This window comes from Desmodus rotundus, chromosome 6, assembly GCF_022682495.2.
Source record: "Desmodus rotundus isolate HL8 chromosome 6, HLdesRot8A.1, whole genome shotgun sequence".
Taxonomy (NCBI): domain Eukaryota; kingdom Metazoa; phylum Chordata; class Mammalia; order Chiroptera; family Phyllostomidae; genus Desmodus; species Desmodus rotundus.
The window spans coordinates 153,474,126-153,495,690 of NC_071392.1; the positions used below are offsets into that span (position 1 = coordinate 153,474,126).

General features: G+C 46.0%; 2 protein-coding genes across 4 annotated transcripts in view; one reads left to right on the forward strand and one right to left on the reverse strand.

Moving 5' to 3' along the window:
* Positions 1-2,758: 2,758 nt before the first annotated feature.
* C6H5orf58 (chromosome 6 C5orf58 homolog) lies at positions 2,759-15,748 on the forward strand. Of its 3 annotated transcripts, XR_011651373.1 has the most exons (6): positions 2,759-2,954; positions 6,056-6,131; positions 9,047-9,119; positions 9,874-9,973; positions 10,751-10,856; positions 13,736-13,845. XR_011651373.1 is itself a non-coding variant. In XM_024576798.3 (5 exons), the coding sequence occupies exons 1-5, from the start codon at positions 2,921-2,923 to the stop codon at positions 13,885-13,887; spliced, it is 435 nt and encodes a 144-aa protein (XP_024432566.3). In that variant the 5' UTR covers positions 2,759-2,920; the 3' UTR covers positions 13,888-15,748. The 3 variants fall into 3 exon arrangements, 2 of the variants coding, with proteins under 2 accessions (XP_024432566.3, XP_053782726.1); XM_024576798.3 differs by lacking the exon at positions 10,751-10,856 and having other exon boundaries at positions 13,736-15,748; XM_053926751.1 differs by lacking the exons at positions 6,056-6,131; positions 10,751-10,856 and having other exon boundaries at positions 13,736-15,748.
* Positions 15,706-21,565, reverse strand: part of LCP2 (lymphocyte cytosolic protein 2) — a 38,455-nt gene continuing 32,595 nt past the window's right edge. The window contains exons 17-21 of the mRNA XM_045185084.3: positions 21,332-21,381; positions 20,260-20,351; positions 19,595-19,672; positions 17,968-18,123; positions 15,706-16,411 (exon numbers count right to left, since the gene is read on the reverse strand). Of these exons, the coding sequence (XP_045041019.2) occupies positions 16,289-16,411; positions 17,968-18,123; positions 19,595-19,672; positions 20,260-20,351; positions 21,332-21,381 (499 nt within the window). The 3' untranslated portion in view covers positions 15,706-16,288. The remainder of the gene's footprint in view (positions 16,412-17,967; positions 18,124-19,594; positions 19,673-20,259; positions 20,352-21,331; positions 21,382-21,565) is intronic.

The window sequence follows — 21,565 nt, forward strand, 5'->3', positions numbered from 1 at the left end:
CACCATCTCCATAACCCTGGCACGGCCCAGCCCTGTCCTGTCCCCTTCTTCAACCTCCTCCTGCCCTAGCCACCCACGCCCTACTCCCTGCACTCCAGCCTGGCTGGATGTTGTTTCAAGCCCTCCTGCCTGCCAGGCTCTCCACTGAGCTTGCTGTTCCCTCTGCCTGGAAGGCTCTTTTTCCTGATCTCCACCAGAATGTCCCTTCCTCAGGGATGCCCTTCCTAAAAAGTTTCTCCCCACAAGTCACGTGCCCCACAATGACATATATCCTTCCTGGGCAGTGCCTAATTAAGTTGTCACTTAATGTGTATTTGTGCCATTTATGGGTTCCAGTCCACCTCCTCCCCCAGACCATGTGCTCTGTGAGAGCAAGAGGCCTGTTGGATTGCGCTCCCCGCTCTATGCCTGAAACTTGGTGTCTGCCAGATGAGAAAATCAAGAAAGATTGGTTACATGAATAAATGCAGGTACTCAGTACGTTTTAAAAAATGTGAGTTCCATGTTGCTTGCCTAGAGCAAGTTCAAAAAAATTTCCTTTTGTTTTGTTGCTGTTTCAATGAAATAAATGGTTTATCAGGGTCCTCACCAGAGCAAGCTTTTAGAATTCTCCCTGTATAAGAAATAGTCGGCAGAGGGCCCCACAGGAGCAATTATGGAAGTCACGGTAGGGAAAAGAGTGGCGGAGAGACCTCAGGCCTGTCCCCCCATCTGTCTGTCCTTGAACCGCTCAAAGAGAATACCACCAGAATAACGAAGTGAGGCTCTGGCCGGCTGTGTCCAAAATCCTTCTGATCTGGCCTCAGGGAACACAGCTATCCCCAAGGGAGCAGATCAGAGCCCTGGGGAGATATTTTAACAGCAATCCACTGCTCCCTCCTTGATTTGTCAGTTGCACGCTGACACATTTGTAATCAAGAGCTGGCACTGTTGGGGAGAATGTTGCATAGTGTTAGGGGAGATCTGCTTTCTTTGGGGCCGCTATTCATGTGGCAGCCAGTAGTTTTATTTCCATTTTAATTTTCAGAGCATCTGCCCCTCAGCAATGCCAAGCCTGTGGTTTGGAATTCACGGCTCTGTTGTGTGTTTGCACACTATGCTTGCTCGTAATTGACAAATCTAAATTCTGGTCATATTTCATTTATTACACAGACTCGGGGAAAAACTCCTTGGCGAAAACCTAATTACGGCACAAGTGCCACAAGGTAATTGCTGTGCAAGAACCCCAGCCGCGGCAGGGCTGAATATTTCATCTGCCCATAAAGTGATTATGCTGACAAGACTCTGAAAAATAATAAAATCTGTTTAATAAAAAAGAAGCAAAATATCAGTGTTTTTACACACAAAGTATTAAAACATCCTTCATTTTGGACAGATCCTGAGTCATTTGATTCTTATTCAAATGATGATCCACAGCCGAGATCGTTTTTTAGGGTTTTTGTTTTCTTTTTGTGTTTTTTGTTTGTTTGTTTGTTTGTTTTAAATCGGAGACCAGAGTTTCATGATCTTGCCCACACCACAGAGGCTGCTTTGAAGCTCTCAGGCTGGTTGCTGCCTTCTAGAACATCTGTTAAATCCCCTCTTGGATCTTTGGTCTGTGTGCCAGAATCAGAAACCACACAGAGCTGAGTGGGGGGATTCCCAGTGTTCAGATTGCTGTGGTTTATCCACACTCTCCATGGACAGCTGTCCCTCCTTCAGAGGGCCAGGAAGCCCTCAGCTGTCAGAGCTTTGCTGAGAGTCCAACAGAGTGGCAGGTGCTGATACACACCGCAGTTTCTTGGACTCTCCAGGATGCCACTATAATAGGCCAACTTGCCCATTCGTAAGATTTATCGAGCATTTACTATGTGCAAATAAAAAGGCTAGGAAACAGAAGAAATAAAGACCTAAATTAGGAAGAACTTGAAGCTGGAATGTCCATCGCCTTCCTCCTGCCTCCAAGACTCAAGCAGGTACTCACTGAGTCTGTTTGCTGCCGTGCCGGGGGCTGGGGGCTGGGCGCAACGCTTTCCTCTCCTAAATGAATCTTAAGTGGATCTGATTTATACTTGAAAATTATACACACAGTACATTATATGTAATACATATATACGTGTGTAATTTTAAAAAATGATTAAATTCTGGCATCAGTAACCATTAAGATAAGCGTCCACTAGGCTCACCCATTTGAGACGTGTAGAAGATGCTAATGGAGCTCTAAGTCAGTGCCGTGTTCCTCAAAGGTGGCCCGCAGTCCGTGGAGGTTAAGTTGGAAGGAGGAAGAATTTAAAATGCAGATTCGAGGAGCCCCAGCACTCGATCAGAGTCGCTGGGCTGAGCCCCAGACTCTGCATGTTCACAAACTGCCTGAGAAATTGTGCATCATAATGTTTGAGAGTCTCTGCTTTAAAGTGATTGATGTTGTACCACCCTGAGAAATGCCCTGGAGAGTTTAAAATGTAGAGAAGAGGGTGATGACTAAAGTTCCAGCTAGGCTGAATAAATGAATGCAAAGAAATAAAATCACCCATATAATATGTTTTTTTTCCCTAAAGACTGGCATTTTTCATTGCATGGCTGGCTGATGAGGGTGAGGCATCAGAGTTAGGGGCAATGTCCAGAGGGAGAAACATGTGATCAGAATCTATTTCTTTAATAAACAGAGGAAGTCTTGTTGGGGGACGGAAGGCTGACATGTTAGAATTAGAAACATATTTTATTTGGGGACAGAAGGTGTTCTCTGATTGGTGGAAATAAGCACAACTGGTGTCCTGAGTACGCCTGGCTGGATGAAGGCATTTTCTAAAAAGCCAGCTGCAAACAGTTTTCAGACAAACAGGCAGAGCAAGCAACTGTCCAAAACAGCACCATGGTGAATATTGCCAGCTCTCGTCTGTCTGTTTTCTCAGAGACTTAGCTTCTTTCTTGCGTTACGGGAATGTTGAAGGAAGAAGGGAGCCCATCCTGGTGCAGTGAGTAGATGCATTTTATTATTTTGGACATCAAGGTGGAAAATGTCAATATTCTCCCGGCTTCTGTAACGACTGACTCTATATATGAGCCGCAGACCGCTTGCTTCTCGTTCCGTGGTGGAAGTGTTTTGGGCACGGGGTTGCCAGATTTAGCAAATAAAAGTACATCAGGCTTCCGAGTTAAATTTAAATCTTAGGTAAACAAACAAAATTTTTATATATGGATGTGCCAGACAATATTAAGGACATACTTACAGTAAAAAAAAGTGATTCGTTGTTTACCTGAAATTCAAATTTAACTGGATGTCCTGTATTTTATCTGGCAAGTCCACTTGGGTAGCTTCCTATTTTATTTTTTTTAAGATTTATTTATTTATTTTTAGAGACAGGGAAGGGAGGGAGAAAGAAAGGGAGAGAAACATCTATGTGTGGTTGCCTCTCACACGGCCCCCAACTGGGGACCTGGCCCACCACCCAGGCATGTGCCCTGACTGGGAATCGAACTGGCAACCCTTTGTTTCACAGCCCATACTGAAGCCACTGAGCTATAGCAGCCAGGGCTGTAGCTTCCTATTTTAGAGGGAAATGCTGGTACAGAATTCTAATTTCCTTTCCTGCCCCTCCCTGCCAAGCTTTACTGAGAAATAATTGACTTACAAGGTTGGGTAAGTTTAAGGTGTACAGTGTGGTGATGTGATATGTGTGTATAGTGTGAAACGCTAACCACGATAAGGTCAGTTAGCCCATCCTTGACCTCACACGATCGCCATTCTGTTGTTGTTACGGTGAGAACCTTAAAGCTCGATTCTCACAGCCACTTTCAAGTACACGATCCAGTATTAACTACAGTCACCATGCTGTTCGTCAGACCTCTGGAACTTACTCATCATGTAATTGAAAGTTTGGGCCCCTTGGCCATCATCTCCCCCACTTCCCCGCCTCTCAGTCTCTGGCAACCACACTCTACTCTGTTTCGACAAGGTCAATGTTTTCAGATGTCACAGGTAAGTGAGATCCTACGGTATCGGTGTGTCTCTGACATGTCAGTTCACCGTGCCTACGAGTTCCATCCACGTTGTCGCAAATGGCAGGGTCTTCTTCTGTCATGGATGTTCTTAATTAGAAGGGAGAGTATGTTAGTTAACGCAGTGAGCAATTTGGACTTTCACTGACAACATCTTTCTATAGTTCGTAAGTGTTTCTTCCAGAGAAAAAGAAAACGACTCTGCCCGAGGTAACACTGGCTACTTGAAGAAGACAGTGGGCAGGGAATCCAGCTTTCAGATTAGACGCAGTGGCAGAAGTCAAGTGCCTTCTGGCGTCTTGGATGTGATTGGCTATGGAAAAAGCAGGGGAAAGTGGGGAGTTCCTTGATCTTTCCCGCACTTGTCAAGCTCTTTAGGTAATGACCCACGCACGTGCTCCTTACCTCTCAGGTTTGGGTCCCCAAGGGTTGTACAAAGCGATATTCAGAAGCTGCTGGTGCTCCGGCGGGAAGCCAGAACCTAGACACAGAGACCAGTACTTCCCACTGATAAGGAGCAGGGGGACGATGCCGGTGGGGGGGGGGGGGGTGTTGGTCTGAGAGCAAGTGGAAGATGTGAGATAATTCACTCAATTGGTTTTCCTGGAAATGAAGCTTTTATGTGAAGAATTTGTAATAAAACCAACCGAGGCACGTACACCCGGGTCCATAAAACGCTTAATCACCTTGTTGTTCTGTAACAGCTTTTCTCTTTATGGGAGAATTTACCAGCTTTTTAATTTCCTTTATTTGATTAACATTAGAATCAACTGCTCCAACCTGTGTTGGGCTCCAGCAAAGTGTTGTATTTGAAAATTTATTAAGGCAGATTGATTTTTTTTTTAGGGCCTCATCTGTAACAGCTTCAAGTCTTAAGTAGCAGATCATGCTTTTAAAGTTTTATTTTCTCGGGCGGGGGGAAGGAATCTATACTTCAGGAGGAAAATCATCACAATAAGTAGGCATGATTGCTTCAAGACATTTTTATGGAGAAAAATATGTTATTACATTCTGTTTTTCTAAGGTCAGATCTTTTTATTTTTTATTCCTGCCTATAACACTTATTTAACACCAACACAGAGTTGATTCTTCTTTCAAAAAAAAAAAAAAGTTTAATGATGATCTTTCCCAAATTACAGTGGTTTGAATCTACTCATAAGAAGTCACCAGCCCTCTGGATGGGTGACGTTCTAAAGTCCCGTGAACAGAACCCTAACAGGCAGGCAGTTGAGCTCCAAGCAAGGGCCGCAAATGCACGCTGGACCCTGTGAATGGGTTCAGTGTGACGGGGAGGATGGGGCTCCAGAGATGCCACCTCCGCCTCAGCCTGGCCCCCGTCATCACAGATTTTCAGGGTTCTCAGTCTTAATGCTGTCTCCACCCACCCACTTCTTTCCACCCTACTTCTCTTAAACACCTCCTTTTCTTCTGCTGTTACCTATGGGGAGTTTCCAACAACACATCTAATAGAATCCTGCAGAGCTGAGGCAAAGTTTTACCTAGTCTGCATCAGTATGGAGGATTAAAATAAAAAAACACGCCCTCAATGAGATTTCAGTTAAGCTTGTCTTATTCTGAAATTATCACGATCCTCCTTCTTTTTCCTTCTTCCCTTTTTTTCAGATGTTAAGTTATCCCCGCTTTTATGAAAGTGCTGGCAGTTATTTTTGCTGTTGTGCGTGTCCTTCACTCACCCTCTGTGGGTCACTCCGTGTTTCCATGCATGTGTGTGTTAGTATCAGTAATCTGGGGACCGCTAAACATTACGGAGCCACGAGGTACTTTTTTGCTGCCTCAAGAGATTGTATCCCTGTTCTGGAGACAACCGGGCACGGAGAAAACGTGGCTCTGGAGTCGCACACACAGGATCTGCTGCTGGTTCTTGTGCCCAGGAGCAGGCACGAAACCCTCTGAGCTTCAGCTTCGTTTTCCGTATAACTGGGGTGATCATTGGGACCTCAGAGAGTTGTCAGAACAGGAGAGCTTCTAACATAGCATATGATTTACAGCGAGTGCTCCAACAAGGTGGTTTCTGACCCTCTCTTCCTCTGTTTCCTCCCTTCCTCGGCTCTTCAAGAATTAGAAGAAAAAAGCTCAGCGCACACACCAGAAACAAGAAAATGCAAGACTCTGACACTAGCGAGCGTGCACAGGTAAAATGCTGAGGGAGGGAAGCATTGGCAGAGAGAGAGGCTGGTACGGAACTGCAGACTTGGGTAGGGTTGTTTGGGGAAGACTCCCTCCAGGACTGAGGTGAGTTTTGAAAGGCGTCCACAGCACGTTGCGAATGAAGGAGTCTTAGAAAAGGACGGGATGCTGCAGAGCTAGGTTCTGCAAAGGCTGGGGTGGACCTATCCCACTAGGGGTGTGAGTGATGGTTTTATAGGATACACGGGCGCTAAAAATCATGTAATCACACAGTGTGAGGTATTCCCCTTCCAACTCTCGCAGTCCTGATCAGGTCAAGAAGCGAGTGTCCGTTTGTGCCAGGCTCCCTTCAACATTTCTCTAGCACACAATAAAAACCCATTTTAACAAAGATCAGGCCACAGGATCATAGCCATCAATAGGCAGGAATGTCCTGATGATTAAAAGTAATGTTTTATTTTCATTGTTTTCATCTTTCCTGTGACCTTCTGTTCATATCTTATTCCATGTACATTGGTGATAGGAAGCTTTTCCAATAGACTTGAAGGTTAAAGGGAAGTAAATTTAAAATACGAAGGTAGTAACGAAATAGTTGATACACAGTGACCCCATAATGAGTGAAAGTGAGTAAACACTGATCTAGCCCATTCCCTTCGTGAGAAAGCAGATGGGGAAACTGAGGTTCAGAGAAAAAAAGGTACCATCTTCCAAGCTTCCATGGCTGGCTACCCTGAAGCTCAGTTCTCCACGGTGCCTCCTCATCTCTCGGACTCTGCAGCGGACAGCAAATTCTTGCGTCAAACTGAAGGTAACAGGACATAAACTGAACAACAGACTACGAGCTGCTGGTTGTGCAGAAGGGACTGGTTCCCGAGGCTGGTGTGTGTTACCAGGGAGGCTTGGAGAAGACCAAGCCGGGCCTAGGACCTGCTCCTGCAGGGCTGAGCTCCTTCTGGAGGCCGACGCCTGTCCCCAGCGACCCAGGAAGAGTCTCCGAGACAGCTGCCCAGGGGCTGGAGGCAGAGACTCCTCCTGGGACCCAGCCAAGACGGCTGCAATCCCAACGCCTCTACTTGGCAAGAAACACTGAACATCTCGCAGCTCATCTGTACTCCACTCATCTGCAGAAATGTAGAGGAGTGATAACAGCCCACACTTGTCGGGCACATCATCCTCTCCCAACCCTTTTTGAGGCACGAGATCACTGGAAGGCAGTTATTTTTATCGGCGCTGGGCACATGAGGACATCTGGACCCTGGACGCACTTCCCAGCTTCTCTAAAGCTAAACAAAGGATGGAGTAGGATTCAAACCCCAGCGACTTCAGTCCAGAGTCTGACCTTAACCGCACTCCTATTTGGAGAAAATTAAAAGCAGACAAGGCCTGTAAAGCATCTAGCACAGCACTGGACAAAGAACAGGCAGGACAGCACCATTGCCGCCAGCCACTTTTAGCCCGGGATCTAGAACCTTCCCCACAGGGGCCTTGTCTGAAACTACAACTCCCAGGCTGCATCAGGAGGAGGAGCTGGCCAATCACCAAGCCAGGCCTCACTTCCACCGCCTGCTCGCCCCTCCCTGCGGCCAGAGCTCCAGTGACCTTTGGCCTGGTGGGTTGTGACTGGGCCCGGATATGGACCTGCCGGGGTTGTTCCGGTTTGGGGACAAGGGGCGGGTAAAGACTGCTGAGATTCCTGGCTGCCTCAGTGGCCATCTTTAGCCCGGAACTAGGGGGCGTCGAGGACCGGAACTCATCATGGAGGGGGACACGTAAGGATGGGCTGTTGCTGGGCGGAGGTGGATGCGTCCGGCAGAGCTGTTGCTGGGCAAATCTAGGCAGGGCCTATGGTGTCTGCGGGGTCACGCCGAGATTGTCCCGCTGGGACTGGGTCCCGAGGCTGGTGTGTGTTACCGGGGAGGCTTGGAGAAGACTAAGACGGGCCTAGAACCTGATCCCGCAGGGCTGCGCGCCTCCTGGAGGCGGACGCCCGTCCTGAGGGCGCCCAGGAAAGTCTCTGAGGCTGCCCCACCGGGGCTGGTGGCGGAGACGACTTCTGGGACCCAGCCAAGATGGCTGCAATCCCAACGTCTTTATTTGGCAAGAAAATGCTGAACATCTCTGAGCTCATCTGTACTCTACTCATCTGCCGAAATGTACAGGAGTGATAACAGCTCTCATTTGTCGGGCATGTTGTCTACCAAGCCCCAATGGGCCTGGGAACCCGAGGGGATGTCGAGGTTGCCTAGGGCTCCATTTTCAGGCCCCAAGTGGCGGTTGGACGGGCCCCCAAAGACCGGGGGCTCTTCATGGGTGTCCCTTGGGCCGGGAAGGAGGGTCCGGCCGGTAGAGCGTGGTCTGTGGGGTAAGAGTCGCCGGCAGGGTGTGGGCCGGCAGGGTGTGGGCCGAGTGTGCGGTGCCTCCTGGCTGTGAGTCGGGCAGGGCTCTCGGCCTTTGAGCCCACTCTTCCCACCTCCCCAAAGCCCTCTGTCTGCTTCCCGCCTCCTGGGAAGAGCTCCGTGCGGGCCTCGGTCGCCTTGTCTTTGATCAGTGGCCTGACCAAGCTCCGTGGGGGAGGCTCTGGGCAGCCCTGGCCTCCCTCCAGGCTGGTGGGGCTTTGTTGCTGACCTCACCCACTCATGGGGGATTGAGTCCCGGGTGGCTGGACCCCAGTCTGGGTGGGTCAGCTTTCTTGGACATTTCTCTATTTAGTTTCTACTTCCATCTTGTTTTTCTTTTTGAATTAATTTTTGCATTCCACCCACTCCCTTTATTTTTATCATCTTTCCCGTTAGACCGAATCTTTTGGGGGCGCCACACCCACGAGAGCGGCCATTTCCTTTTCAGTGCAAGGGGCTTGTTGGTGGATGCAAAGTGTGCTTTATAGGTTGTGCTGGAGACGAACTTTCTATTTCCTTGACAGTGGCCCCGAAGTGCGCGAGAGAGACAGGATGAATCCCTCTGGCTCAGGAGAAGGCCAAGGCAAGGAAATAAAGGTTAGTTTTTCATGATTTCGGACAGGTCACGGAACTGCCAGGTAACTGGCCGCCTTTCACGTGGCTGGGGGCTGTGTGTGCGGCCTGGGGTCCGTTTTTCAAGCTGTTTGGAGAGATTTGAATGGCTGTGGTCGGTTTGTAGCGACCCACCTCTGCATCTGTTTCCGACACAGTTGTTCAAGTATAGGTACTGCGTGTGTGACGCTGTACCACGTCGATGTGTGGGTTTCAGCTGGCCGACACTCGGATGTGGAATTAGGTCGCCCTGACTCCCTCAGCTAACACGGCAGTGGTCGTTTGGCCATCCTCTCAGCCGATGAATTACAATCGAATCTTACGTTGAGTTTTATTATCTATTTAAAGAAATTGTACGTGAACCCTGTCGCTCAAGAGTAAGTTAGGTTAAGACCCTGACTTAGAGAAGGTCTTACACAATTGCTCGATTGTGAGGCGGTTTGTAAGCGCCCAGGCTTTCTGGAAAAGGGGCCTCAGCACTTCCATGGGGAGGGCCCCACCTTGTGGGTACGGTTTGATCAAAGGGGAACCTCATCCAAGGAATTCCAGTTGTTGGTGTTTCCAGGTGAGAAAATACTAACTAGCTGATGCCTCCATAGGTTAGAATTCGGACCACTTTACAAAGTCTTCACAGTTACTTCAGTTCTGAAAAAACATTTGCCTTTTAGTAGTACTAAAAGTATTTTAATAATGTGCATAAATACTTCTGATTTGTACATTGTTTTTATTTCTCTTTTAGAATCAGATGTTGAGGAATGATGTTGCTGGCCATAAGCTAAATGTGGAAGCCATAATAAAAAATATTAATACAATTTCTTTGGAGTTGAAGAAGATGAAAGGTAAGCATGGAATCACTGAATTAAAATGTTTGCATGTTACTGTTATAAAACACACAGTGCATGTCTAGGGATAACCCATCCCTGAGCTGACATTCCTGTCTTGAGGAGCTCCCTATCGCAGCAGTCTGCCTGCGGCATTTGAAGACAGTTGCTCCTGGTGGACTAGCGCAGTCTGCTCCCCTGTGCCTTTCACCCACCGGTCCTACTGCTAACCGTGAAAACTGCTTTGATGATGTGGTTCTTCTGACAGCTTTTGGATACTTGAAGATAGTTGTGAGGCCTACATCTACCTGTAAAAAAAGTACCAACCTAACATGGCTTATACACTAAGGAACATAACCAGAGCTGAGGCAGGGCAGCCCTGAAGATAATTCAGAGTGTTGAAGACTTCATCGGGGACTGGGTTCTTTCAATACTTTTACTCCGTTCATCGCTCCCCATGGTGTGCAGACGTGGCCAGGTACAGGCGGACACCGTCTCTGCCTCTGTGTGTTTATGTGAGCCTTTCCCAGTTCCCTCCAGCACTTGCCCCTTTCCTTTCATTGGCCAGATTTGCATCACAGGTGTCTCTGCAGTAGTGGCAGTTGCTGCTGCCAAGGGGAATAGGGCTGCCAAGAGCAGCTTAGACCAGGCAGAGCCCACTGCTGAAGCTGGGGAGGAGAGGCTCACCACAGATGGAGACAAACCGTGTCTCTGAGAAGAGGAGGAGGAAGGGGGCTCTCAGTTAGGCGCCAGATAGTGAGTGCCACTGGTGCTGTGTCTACCCGTTCCTCCCAGGGCAGCATTTCCCGGCCTCGGCTCCATAAACCCTGCTGTCTTACGAGATGTTAGTAGTCGGTGTGCAGTGCAAATGGAGTCCACATGCTTAGCACCAAATAGCTTGGTAAGTATAGCACGCTCTGAATTTCTGTCACAGATTTACAGAAAGTAATAAAAGGGCACTGAGGAGTCTGGTGTAAAGAATCAGGTTAGCTGTGTTTAATTCAGCGTCTCTAAAGCCACTCTCAACTCTACAGCGAGGATTATCTTTCTAAAATGTAAATCTGCTGGAAATTCTCGTTGGTTCACTGTTGTCCTCCAGATAAAGTCCGAGCCGCCTCAAATGGGCTGTAAAACCTCTGGAGATTAGGCCCGGGGTCTTTTCCTGGCATGTGCTGTGCTCTAACCAGCTGCACTAGGTGCGTATTTGCACACTTGGTCTTTGTGTGTGTGTGACTTAGCACGCGTATCGCCCTCTGAAATGCCCACTGCTGCACCCAGACCTGCTCCGCCCCAGGTTAACTGCTACTGACTACACACTGTTCATCATGACTGCTGCGGGTGGAAAACTCCCTTTAAGCCTCACGTTATCTCTTCTGCCTTTTGGGTCACCTCTCACACTGTGTTGTAATTAGCATTCACTGCCTTCTCCTGTCCCTGCTCAGCTGTGAGCTCTCTAAGGTATTCCTAGCAGTTAACACGGGGCCTGGATATAATAAGTTCCTGGAAAATGTTTACTGAATGCATACTGGTTCTGGATGCCTGCACTCATATAAAACTGAGATGCTTTAGATGCCTCCCAAATTTGATGAACTATTCTAGCTTGCAGATTATTTTTTCATGATGTAAAATAGAAATAATAAATATAGTACACGTGTTCCTGGAAAGTTGTGGGGTACGTCATACAGTGAGGCTTTGAGGGACTTGTAGACTTCGAAGATCAAATGAACACTGTTTACCCCACCGCCCCCCAAAATAATGTCAGTAGATAACACGTACAATATTTACCATAATCCAGATACTCTCTGAGAGCTTTGCATCAATGGACTCAATTGTCATAGCAACCCCACATGGTAGGAAATAGTACCATTGGTATTTACAGACACAGGAATGGACGTGGAGCGGCTAACTAACTTCCCTGGGGACAAATGCTAGTCACTGGTAGACCTGAGATTTGAAGTGATTTTAAACAGACAAAAATCTGTAAGACAAAGACGTCTCAAAAAAGTGTTAAGTACGACCCAGAAAGCAAATGGAAGCAAACAGAGAAGTTTGAACCCTACTGTCCAAACATCTGAACTGTGAGCTGGCTGGGTAAAGCCAAGAAATAGCCCCAAAGACTCAACACGTGGTGGCACCAGAATCCTCTGGCAGTTGGGGTGAAAGCGGAGCAAAGAACGGGAGGACTGGTTAAATGTTTGTTTCAGAAGTTACAGAGCCCCTGATGTCTCTTTCCCCCTTAGAGAAACTGGGCAACTGTTTCTCTGTGACAGGAGATGCCAGGTTTGTTCCCTGAGTGGGTAGAACAAGGGATCTCTGGCCTGGAGCCACCAGCCGCAAGATGACGGGGACAGTGGTGTGCTCAGAATGAGGGTGTTAAGACCAAGTTTACCTCCAGCTTCTTCTTCCCACTTGGCTACAAAACATTGACAGCCTGATTTATATCCTCAAGCAGATTCCTCTTTCAGGAATATGACCAGCCTAAAATACCTAAAAATACTGTTAGCACAGGTTTCCCCAACAAAATACCCAGTCGGATCACCCCACAGTGCAGACTGACATGGGCATAGAGCTTCCAATTGTCCTTATAGTGCCACGGCCTCGGTGTGAGCAAACAGCTATGGCACAACAAGCCATTTGAGGAAAGCATTTAATATGCAGAGCAGAGACAGAACCAATAAATAGCTTCAGTCAAGGGAGCAGGAACACTAATTATGAAGGGAGTGAATACTCCAAGAAGTTATCACTAATACGCGCAGGAGAGAAGATGGCTGTGTCCATGAACAAGGAACGTAAAACCAAAAAATATTTAGAGAACAGAAGGGAGCTCTTGGCAGTTAAGAATGTGATGGGAGAAATAAACTCTATAGAAAGGTTTAGAGGTGGAGATGAAGAAAATCTCCTGTAGGGGCGTCCAGCCTTGTGGCGTCTCTGGGCCACAGGTTAAATACATTGCGACACATAATCACAAAAAAATAAATCTCATAATGTTTCAAGTAAATTTACGATTTTGTATTGGGCCACGTTCATAGCCATCCTGGGCCACGTGTGGCCCATGGGTTGGACCCCCCTGCAGAGTATATGAAAGAAGGGAAATGCCATATTGCACAACTCAGCTGTGAAGAATATGTATATAATCAAAAATTTTAAATATTAAATATTGAGCTAGCAGAAATTATACTCAAGTATATTGGGGATGGTATGAGTGAAGAGAGTTATATATTAACCTTCTGTAATCAGAAGTGGGTAGATAATACCTAAAATTGAAAAAATTAAATGAGCATGCCATTTAGAGAGATGGAGGTAATACCAGCCCCCACCTCAAAAAAAAAAAAAAAGTAAAAGAAAAGAAACTCCACAGACACAAAAAACAAAACGAGCTGAAGAAAGGTGGCTGCTTCCAGGAGACAAAGCTGCGGGTTTGCGCCGTGCCTGACTACCCGGGTAATTCTTCGTCCCTTGTGTGTGTGTGTGTGTGTGTGTGTGTGTGTGTGTAAAAGTGGTGAGCGTTCAACACTGAAAGCCAAATTCGCACAGACCAACCTGCAGGCTAGTAAGACAGCTGACGAGTGGGGCTGCAAACCCTGCTAGTGAGTTTTTTGTCACTCTGCATCTAGGACATACCTTTGACTTGAAGTCACGTGAGCACACCCAAACTGTGGTTTGGTCAGCAGTCACGTAGAAGAAAAGTAAATAGAGAACTAGGAGTGGCTACCGAGAGGAATACTAGTTGTCTGAACGTACTTGCTGCATAACGACACCCCCTCGTTTTGTCTCACACAGAGCTCTCCCAGCTCCTGCTCTGTGACCTGACTCTGCATTTTAGTCATCCTGGGAAGGCAGATGACTTCAAGGAAACAGTAGGAAACAGCCCCGCCTTTGAAGAGTTTAAAATACCAGATGTATCCCTTGCTTCTAACAGTTTTTCTCCCTAATTCTTCTTTGTCTGTTACGAATTTATAACTGTATTGTTGAATTAACAAATATCTGGGAGAACGGAGTTAACTAATGTATTTAATACAATGTAAATATTGTTGAGTTGTAAATAATCATTTCATGTTCCTGAAGGCTGATTGATTGTTGTTTTCATATTTCAAAGAACGGCTAATTGATTTCACTAATGGCGAGGGTAATTGGCCATGTGGCACTGCTTGTCCTTTACCTTATGCTTGGATTTGGCTCAGGCTGAGAGTCGCTAAATTTCATATGGATGGTGTGAGTTCATATGAGTAAGATCTCTCCTGGTAGCAAGCGCCAAAATCAACTTAAGCCAGCTGAGGCGTGTATCGAGCCGTTTGACTGGGAAGTCCTGGTTGGAGTAGATGTCCAGCGCTCCACTAATTGATCTGCTGTCCCTGTCCTGGTTCTGTTTCTGGGCTGTGGCCGCACCCTCTCCTGTTACGGACTGGTTTCCCCCGAAAGACAGAGGGGTAGAGGCGTGGCAGCAGACAACTCCAGGCGCAGACACACAGCTCTAGGTATGCAGCCCGGAGAAGAGAGATCTTTGGATTCAGCCTCTGTGTTTAACCTTCCAGAGAAGGGCGCCAGCTTTGGTTAAGATGTCGATCCCTGAGCAGGGTCCTAAGCGACTGTGATTGGTGAGGCTGGGTCATATGCCAGGTCTGTGCCAACGGTGGAGAGGCCCCGCCAGAGAAGGGGCTGCTGTTGCCTGAGAATGCCGTTGCTTTAGGAGAGAGAATGCCAGCCATAAAAACCGCCAGGTACTCTGACTGATTTCAGTCATAGCAGTGGGCCAGCTTTTATTTCTGGGTACCTTAATCCCAAAACTTCCTAATTCCTGTCTCTCCCCACCAAAGGAAACTCTAAATAATAGGCTCTCATTTGCCATGTAAACAGGATTCACTACCAAATAGTTGCTTGAAAATCTACCACATCCTTCATGTTAGATGTTTTTGAATATAAAGCATAGAATACCATGAAGCAGGACGCAAGGTCGACTCATTTCAAAACAGAACTTAAAATGTGTGCTATCCTCACTACCTAGGACCTAGCTCAGTATTTAACACACTAAACAAATCGGGTTTTCAGCTTTAGAACTTCCGAGTTCTGGACTCTAAACTGAGAACTGGTACAGATGAAGTTTGTGAAACATCACTGTTACCATCATCGGTTAAAAGTGTCCACATACTCATTATACCAAATTGCCAGTTTTAACCTGGTGACTTTCTAGGTCCTTCCATGTCCTAGTCCCTCATGAAAATGAAATAGCAAGACATACTTTGCCACTATGAAAACTTGCAGATGAAGCAGAGAAGCCAACGATTTTTGTTAATGAAAGTTGTGGAATAACAACCAAGGGCCCAAAGGTAAAACTTGAAGGACCACTGACCGCCCTCTGCGTGTTCTTAAGTGAGGTATGTGACTAAGGGAAGAGCGGGATTGCTCTTTTGGTCAGGACGAGGGAGAGAGCTTTAGGACGGAGTTGTCAGGGGAGTAGAAAGAGATGGGAGAAAGGTTCCCTAGCCAGAAACTCCGATGAGATTTTTCTACGTATATTCATTGTTTTCATCTTCCCAGGAAAACTTCGGTAAAATCTACATCACTTGGAGGAGGTGGGATGTGGTAGTTGAGATGTAATGGACTTAAATCCAAGTTTTGACACCAAAACCTCGTCTCTAAAATGTTTTGGTATTTTTAGTATAAATTTGCTTTAAAACGAAAATATAATAGTACGGACAAAACAGTGAGGTCAAGCAGGTTTTTAGGAAGCCAGAAGTAAAGCAAAAGGCAAATTAATTTTAATCTCAGGAAGTTATTCCAACGTGTATTTATGTTTTCATAAAAAAGTATACAAAAATCCCAACAAAAAGAAACACCAAATAAGAAAGGGTGAAATATTTTTGAAGCCTTTTAAATTATTGCTGCTGAGAAAGTTAATTTTAGTAATTTTCAAATTATACATATAAAAGTGATGATTGCCCCTGACAAAGGTTTGGCTATTAAAAAAAATCAGTTTTATGTGATAACAATGCTACTGTTTTAAGTGTTTTGAAACTTGCCCCACATTATTTTTGTAGCTGTGTAAACTACTGTACTTTGAAATGGGTACCAAAAATACACATTATTTGTATGAATTACCACAGTGCACTACTCGACTTCAAAGTGTGAACAAAATACTCCTGCACTTTACAAATACTGAAGAAGAATAAATAAATTATGGGGTACTTGACAGTCTTCATTTCAAACACTCTTTTAAAACCCTTGTGTTCGTGTTGAGGGGTTCGATTCAGACCTAAGTGTCCAGTCATCGAGGTTGACGAATGTCCCCAGGCTGCCAGCAGAGTCGGAGGGAAGGCCGCTTGCTTGGCTAGCTTGCTACGGATAAGCAGCGGGGTACGTTAACGTGCACTGGTATCTGGAGCCCCGGTTTTTCCCGTCGATGAGCAGAAGGGGCATTTTCCGGAAGTAGTCGATGATGTCTGACACGGACAGAAAGTCCTGAAAGATCCAAAGTAGGGCGGTAAGTCAACACCGGAACAGGTAGCGCGACGTTCACCCTCAGGTTTTTTAGCTGCATAATATCCTACCTCTTGAAGTTAGGAGGATTTTGATTTAAAAACCCCTAGAATTTGGCAAGTATTTTAATGATTTCTGGTATAGAGCCTTGAAAAATATAATTCCTCACCAACACCCAGTAAACTATGGATTATAGACTACATGTAGCTGACTACTGTAGATACTTGACTATAAAATATATATATATTTTACCCTCATGTAGGGGATCGTATGTAGGGGTCTAATCATGGTACCCTTGCCTGAAGAGTCCCCTCTTGGTATTTTTGCTTTGGTTTCTGCATCACATACCTCAGCCACCAACAGTGTGAGGAGGGTAAGTAATCAGGAGGTCAGAGTGCCCCCAGTATCGAGACGACACCTGCAGCATGGCCTAATAGGCCCCTTGTGATTGCTGTGCTGTGCCCGCACCGCCCCCCGCCCCTAGCGCTCACTAGGGCTCTGCAGGCATGGCTTTGCATTCATTGGATCACCCCATCCCTGAAGGCCAGCTGGGAACAAGCCCACCCATCCTTCTAGACATGGGTCAGAAGTCACCTCCACACCGAAGACAGGGCTGTTCCCTTCCTCTGACCACTCTGCTAGGTGCCTCCCCGGGGCCGCTATGATTGGTGCTTGTGTGCCTCCGCACCTGACCGACAGGAGCCTGGGGACAGGCCTCTCCGCTTCCACGGGGCCTGGGCTGCTCTGACCACACCAACCCTTAGATTCACACCGTGGACCAAGATCACTTGTTTTTCTACTCGTTAACATGATTGTGACTTAAAATTTGCAGGGATATAGAATTTATGGGTGAACTGTTTCTCGTTGTGGAAATGTTTGATTCAGCTGATCCTCCCTCTTGGAACCTCGAATGTAAAGCACATGTTTGGGGCATTACATTTGACTCTTCGTTTCCTTTGCAAAAATCAGCCCTGAGAGGTTCCCTTCCTACCAGTCTGATTGCCGCCCACAAAGTGACTGTGTGGGCCTCGGAGGTGCAGAGGGAAACGGCTTCGGCAGTTCGGCCACCTTCGTTGTCCAAACCTCCATTTTTAGTCAGAAATGAACCAAGTATCTAAATGATCACCACAACACGAATTTTTCCTCTTCCATCTGTCAATTTAAAATACAGCCTTAAACATACACTGCAGCCTTATATTAAAATTATGTCTCAGAGGTGACTGATGAAGGGACTTGCCTTTGACACCATCTGGATCTCTTGAAAAACCAAACTGTTTACACATTCTTTCAAAAGTTATATGTGTAGTTTTAGATTATTTTGGAATAAAAGATACAAGAAAGATTCCTATGGCAGAGGTGGCTACTGTTAACATTCTGTTTTATCTCCTGTCAGTAAACGACGGGTTTCACTAAAGTGATTTAACTGCAAAGCTGCCACACGGTATGGTCCCACAAGGGATGTTACAGCAAAATGCATGTAGATAGGTACTCAGGTGTAAAAAAATCGGGGGGGCAGTTCTGCAACTGGAAGTCCTTACCTCCTTCCCTCGGAGTCCAGTCCCCAACATGTAAACTTGGCTTTCCTCCAGGTAACGGATCTGGATGTTGTAAACTTTATCTTTGTATAACACCATGAGGACGTACGGGTTGGTTACTGTTTTTTTAGAGCTGTCTCTGACCAGAAAAGTGCCATCCTAAAAGGAAGACTGCTTGTTACTGTGGGCGCAGTGAAAGTCAACACGTCTGTTGTCCATTAAAGCAGTACCAGTGTCTAAGGGTCTGGAAAGCTGCTGTGGACAAGTCAGGAAACATTCACTTCCTCCAACAGCTAAAATCCCATGTGCCATGGACTGCCTGGTTACCAAGGAGGCAACAGAGATTGTCAGAAATTTCCAAGTCAACCTCTGAAGTCTCTTGATGGAAAGGACCCCCTTTGCAGTAATGAAACAAATAATAGGTGGTGGAGAGGATCAAGGGCCAGGGAAGTAAGGACTTGATTGGCTAACGAAGAACATATCTTCCCACTCCTGGGAGCTAGTTTTCCAACCCTTCTTTCCACAGCCAAAGTAGAAAACACCCAAATGCCTGTAAAATTCACGCACTTTTTTAAACCTCCAGATCTCCAGGTGAAGTGTTTCCACCTGAACAAAACTGAATGTGGACCGCCTGTGTGCTTCTGGCTTTTTTCTGGTATTTACTAACATACCAGAAAAAGTGTTGTGATTTGTCCTATATTTTAAATTTTTATTTCATAACTCACTGCTATATAATATTAATACTGTAAGGATCTGATATTAAAATAGAATTAATTACTAAGGACATGAACAACTCTCTTTTTGTGTATTGAATCAGGATGACTTTAAATAGCCATCAGTCTGCATTAATGGTTTTCCTTTATTTTTTTTTCACGCCAAGTTACTGAGTAAAATTCATCAGAACATCTCTGTTGAAAAAACATAGCCGTGGACCAGTGATTCAGATCCTTGGTTTCACTTTAGAATCATTTGGAGAGTTTTAAAGACTCTCAGAGCACACACCGCGCCCCCGACTAATTAAATCAGGCTCTCTCCAGGTGAGATCCAGGAACCAGAATCTTTTAAAGCTCCCCAGGCAATTTAAATGTGCATTTAAGGTTGAGAACTACTGGTGCAGACAGGAGACAGGAAAGATGAAGAGTCTTTGCTTCCTCCTCTCAGATACACAGATTTGAGATTAAGGTTCAGTACCAGGTGACAAGAAATCTGGTTAAGACCTGCTAATATTAAAGGACAGCTAGAAATTTCTAGGGGAAAGGGCAAAAAGTTGCTGCTGTCTGTCTGGATACCGTCTCCTCACACGGATGTGAATGGCAGCTGAGTAGGAAGACAGACCGGTAAGATGATGGAAATTGGGAGTCTCCTTTCGACACAGGGCCTTTAGCATAATAAAGTCTCCTCTGATTTTGCCAGCCAAATGGCAGCCTTAATTGAAACTTCTCCCGGGGTCCTAGGAGTCATCACTGCAGCCACTGGTAGGTGTGAAGCTGGTACTAATGGGTCCCCTCAGTATAAGAGCATGAGCCCAGCAGAACTCCCAGCCCGTAATTGGTACTCAGTGAAAGCCAGTTCCCTTTTTCTCCTTCCATGAATATTTATAACCACTTAGAAATAAACTTGAGCACAGTACCTGGTTTATCTTTCTAAGAGCAGCTTCTGCCTCCGGTCGGGTAATGTAAGAAACGTACCACTCCTCATGTAATGAGTTCTGAAAATGGAAATTTTTAAAAACTGAATAAATTTTGCAGTTACATATTAAGTAAAAAGTCTCCAAGTAATCATTTTCATAAATCACCACCTCAATTCCATGAGGCCTGAAATACTTGTTCTCTTAACTAGAATACAGTCAGTCAGGTGGGCCCCAGTAGAAGATACTCCATGTGAACTGCATTTTATCGTGGTGCTGGTTGCAAGGGTAGCTGTGAATAAGCATTCCTTATATAACAGAACCTCGAATCAGGACAGATAGGGGTATAATAAGGTCTTCAGTTTACTATAGTGTACTTAGTGGAAAAACTGAATTAACAAGCAGTTAAGGGACTTACTCATAAACTAGATGAAAAATAGGATTATGTTACTCATTGTTAAATGCAAAACACACATTTGCCTTTGGAAAAGTCTTAAGAACACCAAGGAAAAAGAACATGTTTTTCATCTGGATCCTCCCTCTTAATTTTTTTCACTAAAAAAAAAAAAATGAAGGCCAATGGAAGATAAAAGTACAAAAGGATATTCAACAGGAATTTATGATGATTCATTTGCTGGGGGAAAAAATGAAAACATACGCTTTATTACCTCTCCTTCCCCAGGGGATTGAGGCCGAGGCATGCTTGGAACTGGCAAGAAGTTTCTGCCGTCAGGTCTGGGGGGCGGCCTGCCACCAGCACCTTGGAAAGGATAGCATTTTGAAGTTACTTTACTGCAAGCCCCTTTTCACTTCTGTGATAACATCCCCCCCCCCCATGCCCTTGGAATTGTTTCCAGCAATTAACATTTCAAGAAGCCATAGCTTCAAAAATAATTTTCACCTGTTCAAAACCACAGGGCTGCTCAGGCAGGCAGTCCTCTGCGCCCTGTCACTGACATTTTGAGAGTAGTACCACGGATTCAAGTGACTTCTTCAATGTGTGTGCTACCTAATATAGACTAGATCCACTGATGGAAAAAGTCACAGCCATTTTCATGCGATCAGCAGAAAGAATTTTCAGGAGGCAGGTCTTTCACAGACTCCAGCACCCCCCAGAATGGCTTCCCAGCCGGGGTGATGAGGCAGTAACACGGTGTTTTCATCGTGTTCACAAAGACAAAGGTCAGTTGCCCCAGACAAGGTGAGATTACCTTGAGGCTGTTGTTACCTATTAGAACCAGAGTTTGCAGTCTGCTGTCCACTCTCTCTGGACAATCAGAGGAGATATTACTTAAAATGCATGCCCTCACCCAGACTTGCTGAATTGGGATCTTGTGAGTTAGGTTCTCTTTGTATTATAAACACACTCCCCAATTTGTAACACGAGTGTAGATTCCTGATGGAAACCCAGAACTACAGAGAAAGTCGAGCACTATCCTGAGCACACTATACAGACAGCGGGCATGGGAAGCTCTGTCTGGGAAGGTGAAGGCCAAGGCCCCCTTTCCCGGGGAAGAGTGAGTGAATGAGTGAGTGTGTGTGTGTGTGTGTATGTGTATTGAATAGTATCGATCGTTCCAACAGCCCATGGCACGCTGCAGAAACTGGCATAAGTGCTGGATGAGGACGTGAGATGCCTTTCAGAAATAGAACCTTTGCCAAGAGGCTTTGGGGTGGGTTGGGAACCCAGTCACGAAGGTATGCTGCCTGGACTGGGCCCCAGGACCCCAGAGTACCAACCTTGGGAGAAGTATGGTGGCAGGGAGGCGCTCTGCGGGAAACTGCTGGTACTGCGGAGACAAAGAAGGGACTTCAGGTTGGGTTGAGGGGGAGGAGCCAGTCAGGAGGCTGCATTAGGGAAACCAGGCTGTAAATGCCACTTCTTCCTTTGTTATCACTTCCCACCTGCCCTGGAACCACGGGAGCTCACTACTGTCCCATGTGGGCCATCTCAAAGTCTGACAAGCTTCACAA